General features: G+C 43.6%; 1 protein-coding gene across 5 annotated transcripts in view; it reads left to right on the top strand.

Annotated features, from left to right (window-relative positions):
• The first annotated feature begins 2549 nt into the window (after positions 1 to 2549).
• LOC119647434 (slowpoke-binding protein) overlaps positions 2550 to 25634 on the top strand; it is a 122165-nt gene continuing 99080 nt past the window's right edge. For all 5 annotated transcript variants that reach the window (XR_005248872.1, XR_005248871.1, XM_038048370.1 and 2 more), the window contains exons 1-2: positions 2550 to 2602; positions 11790 to 11866. Coding sequence is in view for 3 of the 5 variants with exons in the window: in XM_038048370.1 (XP_037904298.1) it covers positions 11861 to 11866 (6 nt within the window). In the remaining 2 variants the exon portion in view is untranslated. The remainder of the gene's footprint in view (positions 2603 to 11789; positions 11867 to 25634) is intronic.

The raw sequence follows: 25634 nt of genomic DNA, 5'->3' as shown, positions 1-25634 counted from the left end.
TGCCTAATGACGTAATTAGGAATTTCGTCAGGTCCGGCTGACTTTTTACCGTTTAGGTTTGCGGTCAAGGCGGTAAGTTGTGCTAAACTAAAATGTTGCGAATCCGTTGGTTTTACCGAAGAGTTCGTTTGGGAGAATGTCACTAACTTGTTTGAATGCCTAGAGACCAAGTCGGCGATAGTTGTTTCAACCATCGACACTATGGCCGGATTATTTTGAGGCGGAGGGGTATTGAGCTGAGACATAAATGATTCCGTAAGGACTTGCGCTTTTCTGGCGTCTGCACAGATTGGTTCCCTGTTCCTGGTAAGAACGAAATTCCGTGACTTATTTTTCCCCGCTAGCCTAGCCCGCTAGGGAGTTTGTTGTATACAAACTCATCGAGTTTGATCAGCCTGGTATTCCTGCGTGTAGCAGTATTGATGGCGCCTGTAGCCAAAATGATTGCTTCGTGGATTTCCTTGTCTGACAGATTACGATCTGTAACGAGTTTCTTCAAATTCAGCATCGGTGCTAAATCTGACTTGAATTTGTCCCAATCAGTGTGGGCGAATGATCTGATGGTTATCTTAACTCGCTTCTGCAGTTGCGAAGTTTAGGCCATTTTGAGTTCAACTGCAAAATGGTCAGATATGCTTGGGAAAGTTTCACAGGAAGTTACCTGAAAACTTTCCTTGGTTTCGTCAGACAGCAGGAAAAGTCAATGATGGATTGACTAGCGGGTCTTGTTGGGGAATCCGGAGAGACTACCTCAAGGTTGACTGGCGTGAAAGGGTCGTGGATCCAGTTGTACAGGTTTTTCCCCTTTTAAATTTTCTGCCTTATCACCACAGGAGTTGTGCCGTAAGTTAAAGTCACCACCGAAGATAAGGTATTTTGATTTTAACTGGGGTTCGCCCAAAGCCCTTAAGTCATGGCCTAGTTGCTCACTTCGGAAAATGCATTTGATATAAACGGAAACTACGAATTCGTAAAATCAACACAATCAAATATAACTTCACGAACTGATTTAGCCTCCTCAAATCACATCTCCTCCCCACACTGATAGTCCTCGCATTCTCATCAGTAATATCAACACATACCCATAGATTTCGCTCCGACTATAGTTTATTAATGGGCGCCATCATCGTCATCATCAAAAAAATTGTCCTACTTCAATTCTAAGAGCGGTAAAATCAATTTTCACAATGGGACTCCGGATCTATTCTGAAATTAATAAATTCTACTTTTCCACCCAACCTTTGTCCTCGTTCGCCATTCGGGCTTAACAGCCATTCCACAATCCATTACTCAACTCTGGAAATTGTCTGCTTCTGAAGCCACTATGTGGCGATGTTAATGCCGTTTATAAAGTGCCATTCCAGAGATATAGACAGAGTTGCATCTTTTTATAATTAAGGACCCTCATTGCATCTTGAGATGAGAAAAGGCTGCTCCGCTACTTTACGGTTCGAACAAAAGACAATACAATTGCATCGCAGGTTCAAGCAGTTCTACAAGGGTTAACAGCTTCATAACTCATGTCTGCATACCTGACCCCGATGCATCTTGTGACAATCACTTATTACCACTGCTCCCACCCCCGTTTGCATCCTTATTGTACTTTTTGCTGTAATTTTCTGGCCCATTATCGCCGATTCAGTCTTTACTGGTTGCATCGTAGATCGTTCGAAGCTTTGGAAAATCTCTCGAGTTGTATGTGTGTGTGTACATTGGAATCAGGAGTGGAAATGGAATTTTCATTTCATGTCATTGATCTGTGAAAAGCGCTCGAAATTCTTCGGATTTTCCATCGCACTTGCTTTGCCTGTTTGCGCGATTGAATGTCGATAGATTTGCACTTGATGGGATAAAGCAAACGACGAAGAACAAAGGGTCGAAATTAAGTTTGCTGACGTCAATGGAAAATGGAAAATTGACTCCCACCCCAGAGTTCCTTACAATAAAATGCACCAAATAAGCAGAACTGTGTAATTGTTGCGAACAACAATAACAGCTTCGCCATTGTGTTGCGTTTAGATGATCCACTTTCAGCCGACTCCAGTGTGCATGAATCCTGCACAGATGCAGCCTCCACCACGTCGCCTGATGTATGTTCAGTTAGCACTTCCTTTATCTAATCCCGAGGAACAAAAACCCTCAGCTATCCTAGGGAACTTGCAGCCACTCTTGACTAATAATACCCCAACACCCTAAACGTTTGCCAGAGAGAAGAAATTAAAACATGTTTTCCATTATTTCCCTTGCTCGAGTTGTCCGTCCTCCCCCAAGGAACCCCGGGTAGGCGGGGATAAAACCAACATTCATCCGAATAAATGCAAAACTTTCCAAATATGCCTGCGTTGAGTAAGTTCAGGATGGAGAATGCTTTTTATTGTCCAACTCCTGGAGTGCTTCTCATACTTTATTGCGGAGGAAACTATGGAGTGGAGTTTTCTCCGTTCTTGGAGATGTTCCTTGAGAATTGTTCTGTTTGTCTTTTCCACTTCCACATTCAATCTAATTTTTCATTTTTTCTCATTTTCCAGGATACAAAGGCTGTGACGCTTGTTAAAGAGCAATGCAATTTGATTTTAAGGGATCGACATCGCACGTCTGGATAGTGAGTATTTTGAAAGAAAAGTTTTTATGAAACAAAAAGATATTTCAGGATGGGGAGTTTCCTCACAAGGAGTGTAACTTTCATTATTTAAGTGTGTTTGTTTAAACATCGGAACTTTTCCTATTTTCTTCTGAAGTATTCAGGTTTGTTCTGACTTTCTTCTGGAGATAATCAACCCTTTGGCTACCAGAACATATGGTATAAAGATCAACGGACAAAGGGGCTGATTTTCGGACTTGCATGGAAGTAAGAAGGAGCTGTTTCGAGCTAGATAAATCCCAATTGGCATCTCGTCCGGCAAAGGACATTAATTATACCATTGAAATCGAATCTTGGCGATTAAAAGTTTCTTCACTGACATTTAGTTGCCACTACAGAAGGGGCGTATCGAAAAGATGATAAATTATTCTAAAAAAAATTCTTTCTTAAAAAGTCGGAAGGCTCCTGGACGGAATCTTCTAGCGAAACCCTGCAGCTGCTGATTCAAATGTATTTTCCCTCTAGCGAGGAGGACGGCGAATCAGAACCTTGCTTGGAGGGTTTGCGGCAACCCCAGCTATGCGAGATTATCAAATCGGTAATTACCGAAGATAGGATCGGCTGGGCTATAAACAGCTTCCCCGCATACAAATCTCCAGGCCCAGATGTTATAATGCTATAGGAGAAGCGGAAAAGGGTTGTGCCGTGGTTTGTTGAGATCTACCGGAGCTGCATCTCTTTAGGATACGTACCAGACCCCTGAGGACGCGCACGAGTGGTTTTCATACCAAAAGCAGGCAGGCGAGGTCAGGAGCCCGCGAAGGACTTTCGACCAATCTGCCTGACCTCTTTCGTGCTGAGATCCTAGAATGAGTCCTGGACATTCACTTAAGGACGATTATGGAGAGAACGCCTTTCTCTAAGTCCCAGCATGCTTACCTCAAAGGAAAATCAACATAAACCGCCCACCACGAGGTGATTGGCACGGTTGAGCGGTCGCTGCAGTACAAGCAGTATACCCTTGCTGCCTTCTTGGATATAGAGGGAGCTTTCAACAACGTCAGTACCAACGCCATCAAGGAAGCCTTGACCGGTATTGAATTGAAGGGGTATCACGCATTGGATTATATCCATCCTAAGTACCAGGATAAACCACTTGACCAGAGCTGTGAACGGAGGCACGCCCCTGGGTGGCGCCATCTCACCGGTGCTTTGGTTAATAGTAATGGACAAAATTTTACAAACATTGGAAAGCAGCGGGGTGAAGGTGGTGGCGTATGCCGACTACTTGGTGATATTAGTATCAGGGATGTTTCTGTCCATTATGAGCGACATCATGGAAGGAGCGTCGCGAAAGGGGTGCCTGTGCGCCGCAAGATGCGGACTCAGCATAAACCCAACCAAAACGCAACTGATGCTATTTACCACCAAGACAAAGATACCTGAGTTCCATCTACCACGGCTGAATGAACAAAGATTGGTTCTTTCCTCTAAAGTAAAATATCTGGGTGTAATCCTGGATCCTAAGCTAAATTGGAGATTCAACATAGAACTGAGGGTTAAGAAGGCCTGTATAGCCTTCTATGCCTGCAAGAGAACCTTTGCAAGGAAATGGTGTATTCGGCCGAGGATGGTTCTCTGGATGTACACCGCTGTAGTGCGTCCGATTCTGACGTACGGCTCTATTGTATGGTGGCAGGCTTTGAAGAAAAAATACAATAGAACGAAGCTTAGGATTCAAAGAACCGCGTGTGCAGGTGCCACTGGGGCTCTGTAGGTGCCCGGCAGATGCTCTCAATGTACTCCTATATCTCCTCCCCCCTAGACCTTCACATTAAATATGTTGCAGCGTGCAGTGCCGTCAGACTACGTGAGTCCAGATGTTGGGCATCGAAGTCCTACGGGCACAGGAACATCCTAGGTGAAATACCTCGGGAAATCTGGGCATCCCCCACGGACTATGTCACACACAAGCTGAGCTTCACGAAAAACTTTGCCGTGGACTTTCCAAACAGGGCAAACAGGGCAACACCCGGTGTATCCAAGTCGTATGGTCTCCCAAGTTTCGCCAGTGTATTCCAGGCAGAAATACTGGCGATATTGGAAGTCTGTCGATGGCTGGAGCGTGATTCGAGCCCCAAGCGTAACATAGCCATTCTGACCGACACCCAAGCGGCCATCAAGGCCTTTTATTCAAAGACGACATCTTCCCGGCTAGTGTGGCAGTGCAGAGACGCGTTCAACCATTTGGGCGGCACGCTCAAGGTCATTCTCTTCTGGGTTCCCGGGCATAGGAACATACAGGGGAATGAGCGGGCTGACGGATTGGCCAGGCAAGGCTCTGCTCTTGGTAGTCTCTGCGAATACAGTCGGTGTTTCGCTGACGGCTGTCGGGGGTGGAGTCTACTCGCACTACCTAGCAGCCGCGGGCCTGAGATGGCGAAAGCTTACAAGCTGTGCCAAGTCAAGGAGAATTTGGCCCTCTTATAACATAGCCCGATCACAAGAGTTCCTTTACCAGACGCGTGCAAATGCATTCAAGATTACGGCGGTCTGCACGCGGCACTGACCCATAGCGGACCACCGCTAGGCTCTGCACACCCTACAATTAGCATTGTCGAAGGTGCGGAGAAGGAAGGGAAACCGTCATGCACTTTCTCTGCGATTGCCCAGCTCTGGCTAGTATCAGACTGCGGACACTGGGTGAACCATTCTTTGGGGACCTTGGAGAGATTTCTAGCTGCAGCGTGGGAGAGCTGCTTTCTTTCGTGAATGCTACGGGCTGGCCGAGCCGGCTGGACTCTGCCTCCCAGCTCCCATAACAACTTGAGTCTTCTTAGTTCACACTTCCCACGGCGTATTTAGCAGTATTTCGTTAAACATCTGTTTGCAAACGGTTTACTGAGGAGTTTCTAGAATCAGTTTAGAATAGGAAAATGCATGAGGCTGTGGCTTGAACTCTATGAATTTGTGCAGGCTTGGTCAGTCATGCCATAGGTTTAATGCACTGTGTGGTCTAGAGACTGAGTCGGGGCATTCCTTTTCAAAAGGACTCACCGCACCCTGGACAGATGTTTGCCAGAGATAACCCTAAGCTATCATTCTGTCAGAAAGTCAAAATTCGAAAATAAACGAGAGTTAGGAAAGACTTTTTAAAATTACTCGAGTTAGGTACTAAAATAAACCATACATACAGACTTTAAACTATGAAAATGCAGCAAAAGGATCATCCAGTCTAGCTGAACAAAATAGTTGAAAAGCACTTGCTTTTTCCATACAGGAGGCTCGGAAAAGAAATTTTCTCTTAGCCTGTATTCCACAGTCTTATCGACGTGAAAAAAAAACGCCCCACGTTGGGCGCCATTTCAATAACTCAGTAGATTTGGGATAACTCTGCGCTACTCAATTTTTATGGTCACCCTGGTCAATCCTGAATCTGCTGAGACATTTCAAGGGGTAGGGCAGATGTTAAAACCAGAAAACCACCAGCTTACCTTAACTACAAAAAAGCTACGGTAATTAGGACTTAATACTAAGCCCACCTCTCGCTCCATCGACGATTACCTACCTTGTTGTGATGAGGGACCTCAGTAAGGAAGATCCTCTAGGAAACGAGAAGGGATACCTGAAGCCAACCAGTAATCAAACCCTCAAGCCAAGGTGTGACTACTGTGCCGAGGGCGGAATGGTTACAGGAGTTAAGATGTGCCGTAAACGATGAATTCTTGGTACCAGGCAACCCTCAGTTTCAACTAGCCTTGTCTCGACAAAAAACGCTCTGCCGAGATCGACTTACTTTCCCCGATAAAACTGAGGCCATGGCAGCCAATTATGAAAACAAAGAACAAAAACTTTTTAAAAAACTAAAACTAAATCTCGTTCGTGACGATCAACCTCGCGTGAAGGGGCAACCGTAAGCTCATTGATGGAGAGCCTGAGTCTAGACTTTTCGACACAAAAAGCAGCAAAGAGGGCTCGACTGGAAACGGCTAGGTCTTCATTTATAGCCAAGGCTATCGAAGCCGATGGATGAGTCTTGTACGATGACTCTAATCCATCCGGTTACGACACTCAGCAATGCGAACAGCTTTGGAGCAAACTTCTCCTAGCCGTAAGGACTATACCCTCGCAAGGCATTAAGCTTTGTTTCAAGTCAGTAGGTGTATACCGCAAAATGTAACGGCTAAACTTTGCGGACAAAGACACGAATGAGTGGCTCACGCGACTCAGCTCCTCCCTCAACGATGTGTGAGAGGGTGCGTGTAACAATGATAATGATATCTGAGCTGCCATTGTTCAAAAAGTGTTTTCTCTGGCTTCCAGAAGAAGAACGTAATGGTGCTGAGGTTCTGGAACAACTTAATGTCCAGAATAACCTCAACACTTCCACCCGGATGGTGTTAGGCAAGAAAACAGGAGAGAGAGCCGATAGGCCAGGAATTTTCCTCACTATCGGCGTTCCTAGACCCGATGTTAAGAAGGTACGGGAACAATCGGGCTGCCGGCTCTACTATAGGCTAGGGACCGTCACATTACATGTGTCGGCTCCTAAAACCATTGAAGGGGACGTGCAGCCCTCGGCATCTTGATCTGAAGCGTAAATGAGGTATCATATTTCCCAAATAAATTTACAGCATTGTAAAGCGTGTTGCGAATGGAAGTAATCGACCCCGCTCCTACATGGTAGGCTAATTTGGTTAATGACCTATGTGATGGCGACACCACATCGGCTGAACTAACCATTAAAAGTCCACAGTGCTCTGCATATTTCCCCTATGACGCAAAAGACGTTCCCAGTGGAACATTCATCAGAGCTATCCAAAGTGCAAAAGTAAGGGCACGGGGGTAATAGCAGGATGTAATATCAACGCTCACCACATATGCTGGTGAACTTTCATTACCAATACAAGAGGATCTAGACTACTGAGGTATCTAGTAGGAACCGATCTGCAGATCCTTAATTGAGGTAATGAACCCACTTTCTTCAACGTGGTCAGGCGAGAGTTAATCGACATCACGGTGGGATCCTCTGACATTGTCGCTCTGGTCAGAGAGGGGAGAGTATCAAACGATATCACACTCTCAGATTACAGACGCATTGATTTCATAATGGGCATGGATCCACCTCCACCCACTTCATTTCGGAATATGCGGAAGACAGATTGGGCGACGTATAAAATAGAATTGAGCACCCGCGTCACGATCCCCAGGAAGCGCATCAAATCCACATCTGAAATTGACAAGACAACCCAGATGATCACAACTAGCATGAGAGAAGCTTTCGAAGCAAGCTGTCCACTCAAGGGACCAAGGAAGGATAAAACACTATGGTTGAATTCGAATTTGGCTGAACAAAAGAGAACGACAAGGATGCTCTTGAATCGTGCTCTGAAGTGTGATTCAGACGTTAGTTGGAATCGCTATAAAGAGGCACAGAAGGCTCTAAAGAAGAGCATAAGATAGGCTAAACGATTATTATGGAGGCGCTTTTGTGAAGAGATTAACTCTCTTCAGGCACCGTCATAGCTGAAGCGGATTCTTATTAAAAAAAAGGTTGACTGTGTACACAGGTATACAGAAAGTGATGGAAGAAATGGCAAACCATTTGAAGTGTACTTCCCAGGCAGCATCCAAATTCTAATCTCGGAGCCAAGAGATGCATACAGCCCTCACCCGAGAGACTGAAATCTGGCATGCAAAGTAATATCACCGGAGCGTGTAAAATGCGCATTTAACTCGTTTCATAGATACAAGTCTGCAGGTCCGGATGGCATTATTCCTGCTCTAGTAATAGAGGCAATGGATGCCCTGGGTCTACATATTCGGAATATATATTGGGCATGTTTAGCAGATGCTTATATTCCAATTAACTGGCGTGATGTGAAGGTGATATTTATTCCCAAACCAGGGAAACCCACCCTACACGCATGCAAAAAGCTTCCGACTAATCAGTCTAACGTCCTTTCTACAAAAAGGACTAGAAAGACTAGTAGATCAGTTCACAAGGGATACACACATTCCTAAATGACCACTTTACCATAGCCAACACTCCTACCAGAAAGGCAAATCCATGGAGACAACACTCCATGAACTCACGGCAAAAAATTGAAAAGGCGATATCCGAAAGAGAATATGCCTTAAGCGCATTCGTGGACATCGTATGGTGGCCGAGACTGAACTTTGCTAACAGGAAGCTGCTACCGCAGATTCAGAGACTTGGTTCCCTAAGTATTAGTGAAGCAATGACTACTAGGCCGACTGCTGCACTTAAAGCTATCCTAAATCCAGCCCCCATTCACTTGGAGGTGAAACGGAAAAGAGCCAATGACGCATATAAACTGGATGCTATTGGAACGTAGAAAGGGGGCGGGTATATCTGGAAATTTCTTGACAAACTCCCGGTAGCTCTGATGCCAGTCGATCATAAGGTTTCCAGATTCGTCTTTGAAAAGTCGTACACTGTCGTAATCATCAAAAGAGAAGAATGGTCGATAAACGGCCATGAGTCTTTTCGGGTGCAGGGGTATCCTCGCGGAATCCGATTAGGAACTGGCCCGACCCCTTGGAAAATGACGACCATATTCTAGGCGAAGATATATGCTATTTTATTAGCAGCAGAAGAATGTCTGCGACAAAAATGAAGGGGTTGCAGACGGAACTCAAAAAGTACCGGGAGCAACCGCACCAGGCGGGGAGCGCAACTAAAGTCGAGGAAGCAATAAAACGAATGAAATCGGGGAAAGCGACAGGACCTGACGACATCACATCTGAGCTGTGGAAAGTGAAGAGCTGGGACCCAACACTGTGGTTCAGTGAATTCTTTAATCGGGTCATTCAAGAAGGTAGAACACCATCTGAGTGGCAAGAAAGTACCACTGTTCCAATATTGAAAAAAGTCCAACAGAATATTCAAATTACTGTCCGATCCGGTTAGGTTCCCATACTATGAAGATTTTTGAGCGCATTCTTGACAACCGTGTTCGCGAAATCGTTGCAATTACCATCAATCAAGCCGGATTTGTCAAAAACGCGGTTACTTAGGGTGAGAAACATCTCCCACTTTACATTGCATTTCTATATTTGGAGAAAGCCTTTGACCGTATTCCACACGAACTCATCTGGTATGGTCTAAGACAACACATAATTCCAGAAGAACTCGTGTGCTGGGTTCAATTGCTCTACCACAATCTGGAAAGTAAAGTTCGAAGTGTTGTGGGTGTATCAAAACCGCTTCGTATCTCTGTTGGTGTTCATCAAGGAAGCGCTCTCTCACCACTCCTCTTTATTCTTGTTATGAACACTAGCACACCGGACATGCAAAGTCCAGCGCCCTAAACGCTATTTTATGCATATGATGTTTTCCTAGCGTCCAATAGCAAAAATGGTCTCGTGTGACTTATCCAAAAATGGAATGATCCCCTCATGCAACACGGTCTCAGACTGAATCTGAATAAAACTGAGTTTTTAACAACCGATTCCCATGAAACAGACACTATCACTGTCAATCGAAATGACCTGCCCAGAACTGAGCGGTTTAAATATCTCGTGTCAATGCTGTCAGCCAATGGATGATATGCATCACGCATTAGCACAATCCGGATGAAGTGGAGTTCCATAACCGGTGTTCTTCATGATCGACGTAATGTAAAGCAATTTCGCCGTCCTGTCTTTCTCCATGGTTCTGAGTGTTGGTCGACCATAAAAGACAATGAACGGCGCCTTGCGGTAATAGGATGAAAATGTTACGTTGGACTAGTGGCGTGACATGTTTTAATCACATCCGAAATTAGGATATCCGCGTTCAATATGGGGTTTTACTGATCGTGGAAAAACTGCCACAGAGGCGCCTTCAATGGTATGGTCACACAACTCTCGCCAGAATTCACTTACCAAGATTGGTCTCAATATCGGAGTCGATGGTAAACGACCAAAAGGCGGGCCGAAACAACGGTGGATTGATACGCTGGATGGGGATTGCACCCAGATCAGGCATTTGATAGAGCCAAATGATGAAAGCGATCACGACGAGCGGACTCCGCTTTTGAACGGAACAAAGACTGAAAAAAAGAGGAAGAAGACATAGGTTCTTAGCAAAAAAATTGCGAACTTTTGGCCCCGTTCGAGAGAAGAATCCTCCAAAGGATTTTTGGCCCCTTACATGAGGATGGACTATTCCGTTGTCTACATAATGATGAAATATAGAGGCGATAAATAACCATCAGGTTGTGAATAAAATCTGGCCCAATAGGTTGCGGTGGGCGGGTCACTTAATCCTTATGAGTGTAGATGATCCAACCCGAAAATTCTCTAAGGGCAATATCTATGGTAAAAAAAGAAAACGAGGCATACCCTGCCTGAGATGGAACAATGGCGTAGGCCAAGACGCCAGGCAGCTCTTAAGGATGGAGCCAGATCGAGCGTGACTAACGACCCATGTAGCACCCGAGAAGAGTACATTTCTGATGATGGCCCAATGCTTATCGGTATACTCATGCGGGTTAGTCAGCATATTAGCCGTTCGATCGGCAAGATAGCTCTCCCACTGTCGAACGACAACTGGGTCATACAAGCGATCGATGTTAAACTAAGGGGATCACAGCTCTCCAACGCTGCGAGAAATGGCGGACGCATCACGCAAGCGAATGTAAGGGACCATCAGATAGTGACTTCCTTCGAAGGTGATGTGAGCGCCTCTCTACCCAAGGGACAACTTCTAAATCTACTACTGATTGCGAAGTGGTCGTTTTGGCGGCTCGTGCGGCAGATAGGCTACTCCACGGTGACAAGATGGTATCCGAGGGGAATGTCATTGGCTTAAATCGCACCATCTCAGGATGGCCAGCGGGTGGGTCACCCTAGAACTACGTGGCCTAGAGCAGTTGAAAAGAAGAGCATGCTTCTGTGCCACATAGGAGTTTATGGCGACCATTGACTTTCATTTCATAAAGAAATCATTCCGCCGTATTGTAATTTAAAGATTTTTTTATTATGGTACATTATCAATTCATATGAAAGTGTCCCACCTCAGGTTCACCGCAGTCATTAATCAGACAACACCCTGAAGAAGATCAGTGGAAAATTGATGAATTTTCATCGCCTCTGCAATTTTAATAAATTAATTAAATGCTCTGCAAACACATATGTATTTATTGAACCTTTCACCCTTTATCACATTAATTCAACCCTTGAATATCTCTTCCAATTTCAGACTGTACTCTGGTGTGCGTTCGGTGCATTTATTTTAGGTGCCATAGCTGTCATATCGTATTGGATACGAAAATGCAGGTAAAATTAAGATATTAAAAATTAATCCCCAAATATTGATTCATTTAATACTTTCGACAAACTGCGTCATCCATATCAAAAGGACATATGGAAAGGATATCTGCATTTACAATAAAATTAATTTGTCGGTTACGAACATATATAGGTTCCGAGGTTGTCATATGTGCTGACGGAGTAATGCTCATGGCTCTATGAAGGACAGGTACAGGGATTTCAAGGATACTTGAAGAAGAAAAATTTGGAAATGTTACTTTCCCGAGCTATGGGTTACGGGAAAGGTGGAGACTTCCGGCAAATAGGGTGTTATTAGTACGCGCTTGTTGAGGAGCATTCATCTAAGGGTGACTTAACTTGCTTTCTTAAAGGAGGAAGGAAGATGAATGGTCTCTTTCAGGATATTGCATGCATATTTCCATCAGCTAAGTTTTGAGAGTGGAAGGGATTTTGTTGGGTATTTTCAAGGATGAATAGTCGCCATTAGCATCAGTGATGAATGCATGGTTCCTCCGGAGATGAGAAAGTATCTTAGAATATTCACGTATGCAGAGACGCTGTAGGTTCCACTGAAAGGAGTGGATTTTCTAGGAAATATATGAGAGTTAATGCTATGGAGCTGTGAGTCAATCTTCAACCCCTTCTGTACAGGAAAATTTTCAGAGTGAAGACAAGGCAATATCTTCCGTGTTCGCATGGCATAACAAAAGCGTCTGAAAGCCTTGCAGGGTGTCAACTCATGTCTTCGCTCCAAAGAGCTTGCTTCAGAAATGAGCGAGAAATGGCTGGAAAATCCCATTCCGGGTTAATTGATACCTTCCCAGAAGCATATTGTTTTACGCGTGTAAACAAGTTCATATTGAAAAAAGTCGTCCATACACATGTTCCGCGACTTCTCCTAGCCTTCAAGCTGTCCTCCAAAGTCCAAGTCCACAGGCAGGTAACCATATATTACACGACTACACCTGTATGCGAGTATATGAGTGGTCAGACCGTGTAATTGGATTATGATGGTAAGGCATGTCGTTCGCCGCAATAGACGTGTATATAGTGTATCGGATGGACAGCGGGAAGGACAGTGCGAGCCTCAACTTTGACACAATTCCACTAATGAACCTATCTACATTTTATTCAGTCCTGGTAGTAGTTTGTCACGCTAAATACTCGCTCGCAGCATATGTAAATATGTGACCATTATTTATTATCTTCATGAATATTATCACTGCGGTACCGGGCAGACCAGCACCTCCGCCAATAGTACGTGCAGAACAATATCGCTCCTTGCTATCTGGGTGGTGAATTATATTTCTGTGTTAATTTTTCATGCTTAATTTACTTAGAGAGCGGCATAGTCAGTCGGAAGCCACAGGAAAGCAGCGCGAATTTTCCTATCAATTTTTAAACGGCCGAGTGAAGACGTTGGGTGCATTTTTTTTTTCTGGAAAATGACATAAACAGTGCTATGTGCGCGCGTTATTTCATATACCTAAAAATAAGAATAAATCCTTAATGAAAGTGCCGCATCACAGATAAATCTTTTATCTGAATTGATTTCAAATGTTTTTAGCTGGTTTGAAAATTAGTAGTCGAAAAGTGCGGACACTGGACAAGTGAAGTGAATTCGTTGAAATTTAACTCGATTTTCTATCGATTTTCATTAAAAATATAAAATCTAGATCCAGAGTTTGCAGATAAAAATTTTGTGATGGATTTTTAAGTGAAGAAAAAAGGAACAATTGGACGTTTAAATTGGATTTCAGTTTCAAATTCAAGGTAAAAAGCTTTTATTTCCTGCAAATGTACGCTTACCAGCATATCCATTTATGGAATTGAGCACTTTTGAGTGGATTAATTACAGCTAATTAATTTCCGATATAGATTTTCACGCACGCATTTAAGGCATTTATTTTCGAACACGCACGAAGCAAAAGTTAAATTAAATCTTTGATAAAAAACGCTTCCAAAACAGCAACAATAGAGCACAGTATTTTCTGTCCTGTATCTAAACCAACTACACTATCTTAGGACAAGATATTTTTGAACCAGAAAATTGAAACCCCTCTGCCTTCTCCAAAAAAATCTCTTTTTTCTAGTCTTCTCAAGAATAATGCAAAGTATCACATCCCCAAAACCCAGCCAAGGACATCATGAGTCAACTGCTGACCCAATTTCCCCCAAACCCGCTCAGTTTCACAGTAGCAAGTATCATATGTGACTAAATGCCGGATTGTCCTTCTCAGTCGGGTTTCACGCGCTAGTAACATTATAGAATGCATGTGAGTTGGCTTAAGTGTATGGCACTGCAGATGTCCTGCATAATTAGGAACTATCCTCTCATGCTCACAAATAGGATGCAACGTGGAAGTGACAGGTATTTAGTCCAAAAAGGTTTTCAGATGCATGCACTTGTACGTGTGTATGTGAACAGACGTGCAACAGGCTGGAATATTCCATGAATATCAATTCTAATTTGCATAGTCCGTAATTGGGATGGAAACTAAGAATGTCATATCATCAACGTGGCGAAGGAGGATTTACAATTTCCAGCATATGTTATTTACCGGAGATTCAGTTTCAGATGCTGAAAGGCCTCATCAGGTTTAAAATTGGCATATTTAGCGCCAACCAACTGACAGTCTACGTTTCTTTTCCTTCCTGTTTGCGTCTTTATTTTTCAGTATACGGCTCCCACCTATGACGACAACATCCAATTTATTTTTCTTAAGAACAATGCCCCTTCCGTCTGTACGTAATTTTGTTCAGTTTGGTATGGGAAACCGCAAGCACTCAGGCTATTTGTTAGCCCCCGAAATTTCCCTGTTAACGGCCTCCCTCATTCAGCATTCGCAGACTTTTGCGAATCTGCAAGCATCCACCAACGACAGTGAATGAACAGATTCTTCGTTGAATGAAGCTTTACCGAGATGTCTTCGTCTGAGATCTAAGAAAGTTTAGCAGCCGCATATGAAGTGCAGGGCCTTCCCCTCATTTTCTTCACATTCAAACCACCAGCCAATTTCTTCCAGATGGTGCCCTAGCAGGGTTTCGATGACGAGAGACAATAGAAACACCGTTCTAGACGACTCGGATACTCATATGCACAGGAATTCAAAGGGGGAGTCCTTTAAACGCTTCAATCCCTCACGTGTCATTTAGCAAAAACGTGTCCTTATCATGATATGTGGGTTCGCACTGGAATCTGAAACAACATCGCGTGTACCTATCGGAGCTAAGGCTGGAAACTAACACAAATGAAAAAATAGGGACTAAACCGGACGTAGAGCCATAAAACCCGTATCCTAGTACCGTGTCAGAAACTTCATAGTACGATCAAAGGCAATCTGCTGCCATCACCTTTTTGGTTGCCAGTTCGGAGCCACCACAAAAAAAAATTTGCTTGAACAGGACGATTATTATGACAACCACTAAGTAGATTGTCGGTTTGAAGATTCCAAGATTTCCGTCAATACTTCCGTCACCGCCCCGGGACAAATTCAATGGAGACGGGGGGATTCTCATCCCCCTGTCAATTGTTTAGATTTAGAGATCATTAGCCATAGTCATTGCCTAGGCCTTCCTAACTTGACTAACGTTGCCACCGATAAAATTACGATATTTTCAGATCGAAATGAAATTTCACTTTAGCCAGAAACAAACGTTAGTAATGCATTTCGTACTTTTCATCATAAATAATTTGCTCTCAGCAGCGAACTGGTACTAAAATAAATGGAGTTAAAATACGTGAAAAATCTCAATCTTTCAACAATATGAATTACCCCCTCCAGGGCCAATCAGCATTCACGGAATTTATTCATCATCGTGGCACTACAGCCCCATGTCGGACCCCGGCCGCCTGGATCGTTGCCCTCATTGTCCCTCCTTGGAGTTGCTCGGCATCCGTATGTATTGCACTTGCCCACCGTGCTCTCGGTCTTCCTCGTAGTGTCGCTCCGTCGACACGTGGTCCGTTCGTAAACTTTTTAGGCATGCGATCGTCGCTCATGCGTTAGACACACTTTGCCCGCTAAAGGTGTTGTAGTTTAACAAAATTCAGAGACTTCTAACTCATCCTACAGTTCATCATCCATGACGGTCACGAACTGCGCCGAAAATTCGCCGAAGGACTTTCCTTTCGAATCTGTTTAGCAAATTTTCGGAAGCTTGGGTTATGGTCCAGTTTTCGCACCCATAGCATAGCACTGGTCGTAAGATGGTTTTGTATACGTGGAACTTCGTGTTGCTCTGCATATGCCTCGATTTCATTGGGAAGGACAGAGAAGAAAGTCTTATTCGCTAGCTGTATCCGTCACTTGACTTCGTCAATCTCATTGGCATCCTTTGACAAGCTGATACACAGATATATAAACTGCCTACGAATTCGATGTTGAAGTCACCTACTTTGATACTCGAATAAGCTAGCGTTCTACTTCTTGATTGCATCATTATTTTCATTCGCAGCAGTATCAAGAATATGCAGAAGTTACTCTGCGTCGGTCAGTTTCCGGGACATGATATTGACGTCATTTGATCATCTCGTCTCTGATGGCTCAAAATATGTATGCTGTATCGAGGTAAAGTCTCAGAAAAATTGGAGGCCCAAAGAGGAGTTGATCAAAGTGACATTTGTCACCGGGTCATGAATTTTGGCCAAATGGCCCTGGATTTGGAAGGAGAGTCAAGTAAAGTCGGATTGAAGATAAATAACAACAAAACCATTATACTCAGTCTGTTCACTCATCGCACCCTCCTTATCCGTATTAATGGGCAGAGTGTCAAAGGCATTGATCAATTGATATATCTCGGCAACGTGGTTTCTTGCGACGATGGCAACAATCTTGATGCTGCTCGGCGCATTAAAAGCGTTAGATCTCCCTTTGCCGCCTTGTCTAAAGCCTCTCTGGAAAAAAATTCTGTGTTAATCTTCTATCTGTGTTGTCACATAAAACTAGCACAGGGGAGTGACCGCCATTTTTACTCGAAAACTCCAGGCCTTCGTCAACACTTGTCTGCAATATGTCATCGGGGCAAGCTAGCCTGATAGTTTTTCGATTGAAAGACTTCGTGGGCGCATAACCCAATAATAGCGGACGTGTTGATCAAAAGAGGGAAGTGGCAATGAATAGGTCAGGCATTAAGGAAGGGTGACAACTTCATTACTGGCTACAGAATGCAGTGGAATTCACTATCCCAAGATGGCGACTACTAGTTCGTCCCCAAAAGCACATGGCGAAGGACACTGGAGTAGGAATGCAAGTATCTATGGAATTCCAGAGAGAGGGAACCATGTGATGACTTAGAGGATGTATAATTACTAATCGTGATTGGTGGTGGTTAAAAGATCATCCTGATTGGATGGAAACAACTAAGATTGGAGAGCTAATGCAAAAAACCTAAACAGATGACAAAATTGACCTTGAAATTGACCACAAATACTGAAGCTCCATCGAAGCGCTCTGTCGATACACCTCTATTCTAACCAGGCTCGAGAATGTTGGGACGCAAGTCCTTTGAGCACTTCGATCCCGCACTTGTCATTATACTAAAATTTACGTGGCCTTTGCTGTACGTGGGTCCGCACCGGATCCTGAAAAATAAACATGTAGATTAGCGTGAAAATAAACAATAAAGTCGGATCGGAAAGGAGGATCCCTGACCGATCACATCCACCATCGATGTTTCCCCTGCCTTAGATGTATTGTGAAACTTGCCCGTTAAGGCTTTTACCCTGCCTTGGCATCCCCAGGCCATGATATTGGAGATTGTCCTTTTTTAGAAAAAGTTTTGTGGGACTAGAGAGGAGTAGGGAAAAAGGAGGTCCTCAAATTAGAAGAAGTTAGTGCGGATTAATTTCCACGTATAATTCAAAATAACGAAAAATATAAGAAAAAATCATAGGAATAACTTCGGATCAATAAAGAAAAACTAAAAATAAGAACAGACAACTCAGAAAATAAAAGTAAGAAAATAAAAATAAATATAAAACAAATGTTAATCTCCCACAAAGGAATGCGCGATTAAGCCCCCCCCCTTCTCTTGCGAGCTCTGAAGGGAAAGTTCACTTGAATTATTTGAACGAAACGATTTAATTTATGAGATGAGTTAGAATACTGCTATTTCGAAAAGGATATGATTACATTTTATTTTATCAAACGCCTGGATTATCTGGATGCAATCGCGAGGCTTTTAAATGCATCGAGCCTATCAAGCCACCGTTGTTTCGGCCGACCTTGGCAAGTGAATCGAAGACGCCTCTCTCGCCACGATCGGTACAACCCCATAACGATCGCGGATATCCTCATTTCGGATGTGATGAAAACGTGTCACGGTACTAGTCTAACGCAACATCTTCGTCTCCATTACCGCAAGACTCCGTTCATTGTCTTTTATAGTGGGCCAACACTCAGAACCATAGGGAGCAACAGGATGGACAATATTGCAGTAAATTTTAGATTTGAAACGTTTGCTGATACGTCGATCACAAAGAACACTTGGAAGCATCGGTGTGTCAAATTGTTTATAGGATTATTTTCTTGCAAAGTCTATCACTTTAATGATCCACACTCCACTTGTATGGCCCACAGAATAAGGCACAGTTTGAGTTAACTAACTGAGATTCTTTCTAGAAAAATGTACCTTGTCAAATACAATTCCCAGCAGAGCAAAGTGAAGTACACCAAATTTGTATCTTTTGTATCGATAATGGTACACTCCTTTCTATTTTTATACTCCATTCCGTTCTAATGAAGAAAATTGGATTGCACGTTAAAGTGGCTCCTCCCAGAATACACACAGCTATAGAAATCTGTGAAGGACTTTTCTCATAATGAACCTCGTCTCCACTTCCCAATTTCAGACCTCGACGTGGACTTTTCAAACACTTGCATGACCGATTTAGGCTTCCCTCTAATGTGTTCCTCGGATTTCACACTACAGTCACGTACGGTGGCCATATTTTAATTTAAATTGTTATTTATTGCTTGGTATTTTTCCTGCGCGAATTCTTTAATAGTTTACTGCCATTTCTATAATTTTCTTAAATTTCGAACTACCAAAGAAAACGATCTGACTCTCACAGCAACCTCGAATCAACCCCTCCAATTAATTCGTTTACTGTCTGTCTGTGGCTACCAATTAGAGACGATTCTGAATTCTGTTGATGGATGACTTCATCGACTTCCTCAACAGTTTTCGATTTTGCGGGGATGTTGGTCGCCCTTAAAGTTCCGAATTGTGGTTGTTTGCGGTAAACCAAATGAACAGATCGCCACGCTTGTTGTAGTTTTTTCACATTACACAATTGGCACCTCCTGGTCCCGGGTTTACTGATTTTGTACATACTATATGTATCGAATTGAGGAATTTGCACCTAACACAACTACTTTTTTCTCGACGTTATTCCACGGTCGGCTTTCTCCAAGACAAACCATCGATCTCCCCAGTCCCATTGCTCAGCTGTCCACTCATCAGCTGGTCCCGGTTCCGCAAATCCTCAATGCAAAAATACATTTCCAGTCGCCTCAACCAGAAAGCAACGTTATTCCACGTTATTCCATCATATATGACTTCACGAGGTTTAAGGGCAAAGTCAATATTCTCTTTTGGCCGGTTATACATTGTTAATATGTACAAATTGACAATGTGTTAAAATATAAATGAGTTTTATATTTTTTAGGGAAAGCTGGTTGGTTGGTAGATAATAGGCTTTGGGCAAATAAAAATGAAATAATAAATTTGAAAATATGGCATGATCGGTGAAAGTGAATGTCGATCTTCTTCAATTTTCGAATGGCAATTTAAATTTTCTTACGATGCTTTATGATGAGGGCCGATCCCATTTGCCTTACACAGGGATCAATGCAAGCCTCTAGAACTAAGCCGTCAAAAAATATAATTTTGGTTGTGGTTACATTTCTCCTCGATGATGCTAAGTTGGACGCTACACTATTCATGCCAAGCAATCGGCCTGAGTAGCGTACCGTCCAACTCAGCATCATCGAGATGAATTGTAACCAAAACCAAAACTTAATTGACTTAACTTAATTGGCTTCTACCGTAGCTTCCTCTTATCACTGAAAATGAAATACTTTATTATATAGAACATTCTGCAAAGCAGAGCTCTTGGAGAAACCCGTGTATCCAACATACTCCTTGGATTACTAATCATTGTTATACCACAGTGTTCTTTCTCCTAAATAAGCATTTATAACAGGAGCGGAAGAACTGGGAATGACAATCGTCGCTAAAGACCTCCAAATTTAGTTCCAATTCTTCTTCATGTGTGAGGTCATTATCATGCAGTTTTTGCTGATTCCACCACTTCCATTATTTGCATTTTCCTCTAACACAATTACTAGTTTGGCGCCATTGGCTCATCTGGCTTCACGAAAACTATACGGACCTTCTGATAGACCTTTTTGGCCTGCAAGAATTGAGCGGAATATATCATACCATTATCCATTATCCACTAACTCAATGTTCCTATAGTATCTAAAACCCACATGGGCCTAAAGGATGATGTTCCAGTCTGAGTTTTATCAACCCCTATTAGCTTCTATTGCTTCCCTGACCGTTTCATCCAGAGTCTCTTGCTGAAGGAATAATGTCATCATAACTCACAGCAGGTTCCCTTACCTGTAGAGATGGACGACTGTAAGTAAAATGGGCAATAGTATCTTCTTAGGTCTTAAAAATTTACTACAACTAAAACGTTTTGCAGTAAGTCGACAATACAGAAAAGTTTGTTGGAAAACGTTCTATTATTAACGAAGTCGTATTCAGTTAAATGCCTCCCCTTTCTCTGTGACTGCACCACACCTCAAAACAAAACGCATCCTCGTAATACGAAATCGGTCACCCGTACTTTTCTCAGAAACTATTACACCTTTGAACACGTAATTTAATGCGAAGTATGGAATCCCACACATCCAGTGAATGACATAATTCAAAGTTACATTTATGGGGCCTCCACATATGTACAAAAGGGGTGTATATTTTTTCTCCGAATATAGCTACGCAGTGTAGTGAATAAAAAAATCTTGATTATTGTTTTTTTAAAGAAGTGTTAGTTTTGACGGTAGTTGTAAAGGTGGGGGTTTAAGGATTAACATTTATGAAATTCACTTCTAAATTCATTCTACTGTTTCGTACCAGGGCATATCTAACTCATCGGACGCTACCTCACCTCTGCCCTGGGAGCACCGTGACCGAAGCGGCTCGCAGGTACTATATGCTCCCTTCTATAATTCGCAAAACACCACAAGGGTGCGAATTATATTGAACATAAATCCGGTCACAGTTCGGACTAGACAATTTATTTTAGGGACTCAAGAGTCCTACGTCAAAAAAGAGGAGTCCGTATACCATAAAGAGTGGGAGTAAGTTGCTCTCTCCATTTGTTCCGGTCCGACATCAAGTGGATGCGGACTTACGACTCCTCAACCTCTATACAAAAATCCCATTAATCTCTTTCCAAAAGTACATGATTTCGCAGAAATATCATATAAACTACGATGGACCACGATAGTGGATAGTTTCGTGCAAACCCTATCATAATTAACAAAGTTTACGAGGGCTAAGTCGTGCTTATCATGTGATTTTGCTATACATCAAGACAAATATCAAATTGAAGTTGTACAATTGTGCGCCCAAAAATTATATAAAAAACCGCAGAACCTTTTCCAAATTTGGAGCATGGTTCCCTCAAAGGAGCTGGTACAAGTAATTAAGTCAACTGTGACCTGCGACAGGAATATAAGTAAATCAATGTTTTTTTTTGCAATCGAGCTATTAGGGAAACCAAGTAGTTTAAACAACCCCCTCCCCCTAAGACCCATACTGTTTGAATAATTAAGCTCCTATGAGCAGATAATGCCTGTCATTTACGTTGAAATTAAACCTTCCATAAATCCTCCAACCACTCACAACCACTCAATGGTAAAGATTCGAGGCAAGGATTGCAGGAGTGCAAACACTTAACGTTCAGGTATTAAGTGAGCTTAAACTATGAATTTTGTTAATTTACATAATATCGAGCTCCAAGCAACAAACAAGTTGAAGTCAAACGCGCGGTACCGGGAAAATTTCCCAGTCCTTATGTGCTCGTACTATGCAAATCCTACGACTAATGCGAGGCTTCAAAGTGTTCACTTATGTACTGGAAGAGCATCATAATATGTACAAAGAATAGTGGAAATGGAAGGGTATACATGCCAATTAAGCCGGGGAAAAGGGAGGACATTTATGCTTTTGTCGTTTGATTTAACACTGTATAATCTCTTGAGCCGACTTTCTGCATACACTTCCTATCCAGTGAAAAGGAAAATTCTTTACACAATAGCGCACAAAACCGATAAGTACATATACCTGTACTTACGGAAGGAAATATTTACATTGCGCATCTACACATATACCCCCTCCATATGGGAAAATGAATATACGGAATTTAAGTATTTACATACAAAGTATCATCGTGTAAGCGCACTGGAGGGATTAAAGGAAGTCTAATCCAAATTAGGAGATATGGTCACCTGCAACAACCCAACAGAAATAATCGATGTTATTTCACGTGAATAAAATTCGCAGTTTCCTAGCCCAGAAATAGAAATACGCACAAGTCGATGATGAAACAATGCGCTATAATGCGTCGTTTTAATACCGCAAGTCTCCAAATTATGACATTGGTAAAGGGTCAAGAAGGTTGAATAACACCCGGCGGTATCAGTCCGTCCAGTTCACAAAAGATAGCATATCCCTTATTGGATAGTTGATGATTTCCTCAAGGTCGTCAGAGACTGGTTTGCCTAGCTACCATAAAGCTGGACAATCGCTATGAGAGTGCATGAGGGTCTCGCTCAGCCCACCAGAGCTTCGTCAGCGCATATTAACAGGTATGAAGCCTTTACCGGCGTGACCCCCTATTGGCTAGTGCTTCGTTCAGACCACCGTGATCCTGCACGTACCTTAATCTCATATGTCCGGGTTCCGTTCCAAAAAGGCAACATTTTTTTATGGTTTTGCGTAAAACAAAACCTTATTCAAATCGGTTTGCTGAGGTGAAAACCTTAAAAGGACGCTGGCCTGGGCACGCCAGAATGTGAAATTTTTACCCACTAAAACCACCCTCGACAGCGTTCACCCCTACCCCGTGGAACCACCCTTCGGTATTACATCACGAGGCGGAGTTAGCTTACTTTAGCTTGGTCTCCTTCCGTCTACCCGCGGGGTACGTAACCGCGCCTTCCTCACTTCTTCTCCATTTTGCAGTTTATCCTGGATTACCGTAATCATGGAATCGATCGCATCCCTGGCAAAATTTTCCGGTGATAAGACTTCACCTGGAGTTTCCTCTAGGTTCCTCATTTTTTCTATGAACCTAGGACATTGGAAGACTACGTAGGCTGGGTACTTCAGGACCCCGTCGCAGTTTGAACAATTAGGTGAGGTATCCAGTTTAAACCTGTAAAGGTATTGACGGTATCTTCCATGGCCGGTGAGAAACTGGGTGAGATTATAATTGATCTCCCCATGCTTTCTCTCCAGCCATTCCCCGATGGAAGGGATCAACCTGTAAGTCCAACGACCCTTTTCTGACTGGTCCCATCGCTCTTGCCATCTGTTTATGGATCTCTCCCTTTCGGCTTTTTTCACCTGTGATAAAGGAGAGATGGACTTGGTGTTATAAATGTACGCCATCTCGGCTGCCAGGATGTCAATCGGCATCATTCCCGAGATGACGAACGCTGCATCGTCTGAGACGGTCCGGAAAGCAGAACACACCCTTAAGGCTATTTTTCTGCAAATCGCACTCAGTTTATTTGCATTGCCTAGAACCTGCAGCGCCTTTCCCCAAATTGAGACTGCATACAACAAGATAGAATTCACCACCCTAGGTATGAACAGCCTGCAAGTATGCCGCGGCCCTCCTACGTTCGGTATCATCCTTGCCAGAGCCATATTAGCAGTGGATGCTTTTTCTCACAAATGCTCTTTATGCTGCTTAAAAATCAGTTTTCCACCTAACATCGCTCCCAAGTACTTGATGGCCGGCTTGGAAATGATGAAAGTCCGGGGGGGGGGGGGGGTTTAACGTTAGTACCACCTCCCGTGATGGCATAATCCCACGGTCCTCTTCGGACACGGGTTGATTTTGGGACCACAATCAGAGCCCCGCCATGCAAGCACAGCGGTCCTGGTTTATACTGAATGCAGGCGCAGCATTCATACCAGTGGACGCGACGCCTATCTAACGCTTCTGCCGCAACTAAGGGGTACGGCACTCGAGTTGTACAGCGCAACTCCACGCTCCATAACCACAACCACCATGAAACTCCCACTAGGGGGCCAACCGCAAATAACCGGGCCGAGAACACATCCTCCAGGAATTCTCCTGGAGCATAAGCTCTCAGAGGGCCATCCCCGTTCCCATGATACCAGATAACCTCCGGTGAGGCTTCGTGGCAAAACCACTTCAGATGAGTCACTTGCCGACTCGGGTCTGATCGCCCTCCTCGAGTACGTGGGGAGGCTTGGAAGTGATGATACTATTCCCGATTCTAATGCAGGCGTAATTTCTTTTGCGGCGCTTAGTGATGACGAACGCTCCCGTCTTTTCCGCCGCGAGTGCCAGTCCAGCACTCTCTAACCAAGCCTTAACAACACTGATTGCTTCGCTTCAGTGCAACTCAGCATCTTCGAGATGCTTTGTGGCCACAACCAGTGTTATATCATCGGCATAACCCACCATCGGCGCCTCCTCCGGAACCGGAAGGTTAAGTACTTCATAGTACATGATATTCCACAGTAGTGGGCCCAGTCCAGAGGTCGATCATCGGTATTATACCAAAGCGTCCGCTCTTGCAAGTAGCTATCGATAATTGCGACGAGGTAGGTGTGAACACCAATAAGGTTCCAATTGGCCGAGTTGAATGCATTCCTCACATCCAGGGTCACCACCACACTATATTTGCTGGTGCAACCCCTTCCGTGAATGGCATTTCCAGTCAAGCCAATAACCCTTTTTAATGTCATCAGTGGTTGATCTGGCTATACGGAACCCATACTGCCTGTGTCTAGAAGACATATGAGACTATAGGAGGATGGTTCCCCTTCAACACCAGCTTCTGCCGCTTCCATGGTGCAGGAAAGATACGTTCGGTTTCAAACAGCTCCGCGAACATATCCAGTCTACATTTGACGGCAAGTTTGAGGGCATTATCCGGTATCCCGTCCAGACCCAGGGCTTTGCTGTTGCCTATTCGACTCCAGATTTCCAGCAGTTCGTCCCTGGTGACTAGTGGAATCGGCGCCATATTCAAGGAGCGCTGGACGCTGCGGGGGTACTGGGGAAATAGCGCCTGGATTATTTTCAACAAGAGCGGAGGGCACGTGATCTGCGGAGATGATCTACCTCTGAATCGTCCTGTCTCGATTTTATAGGCGCTACCCCACCGATTTATGTCCGCTTTCGAACAGAGCTCCTTAAAACATTCCCTCTTACTCCGCTGGGTGGCAAGCTTGAGGTTCTTGCGGGCTTCTCTATATGCATGCTCCTTTTGCCTTTGATCGATCCTACCTATTGCCCTCTGAGCCGTTCGTCGTTCGTTGAAGACTGGCAAGTTCACTGTTCCTCCAATAATTGGGTCTTCTATTGACCGGTTTTATTTAAGCAAAAAAGAATTTAACAAGTTTGCCGAATTGTAGATTAGATGTTAACCAGATGGGTGCGACGTTGCCAAACCTCTTGATTCATTGCTGGGAATCAGGAATTCTCCCGGGA

The sequence above is a fragment of the Hermetia illucens genome, chromosome 1 (genome assembly GCF_905115235.1).
Source record: "Hermetia illucens chromosome 1, iHerIll2.2.curated.20191125, whole genome shotgun sequence".
NCBI classification, from domain to species: Eukaryota; Metazoa; Arthropoda; class Insecta; order Diptera; family Stratiomyidae; genus Hermetia; species Hermetia illucens.
This window is presented reverse-complemented; position numbering and strand designations above follow the sequence as displayed.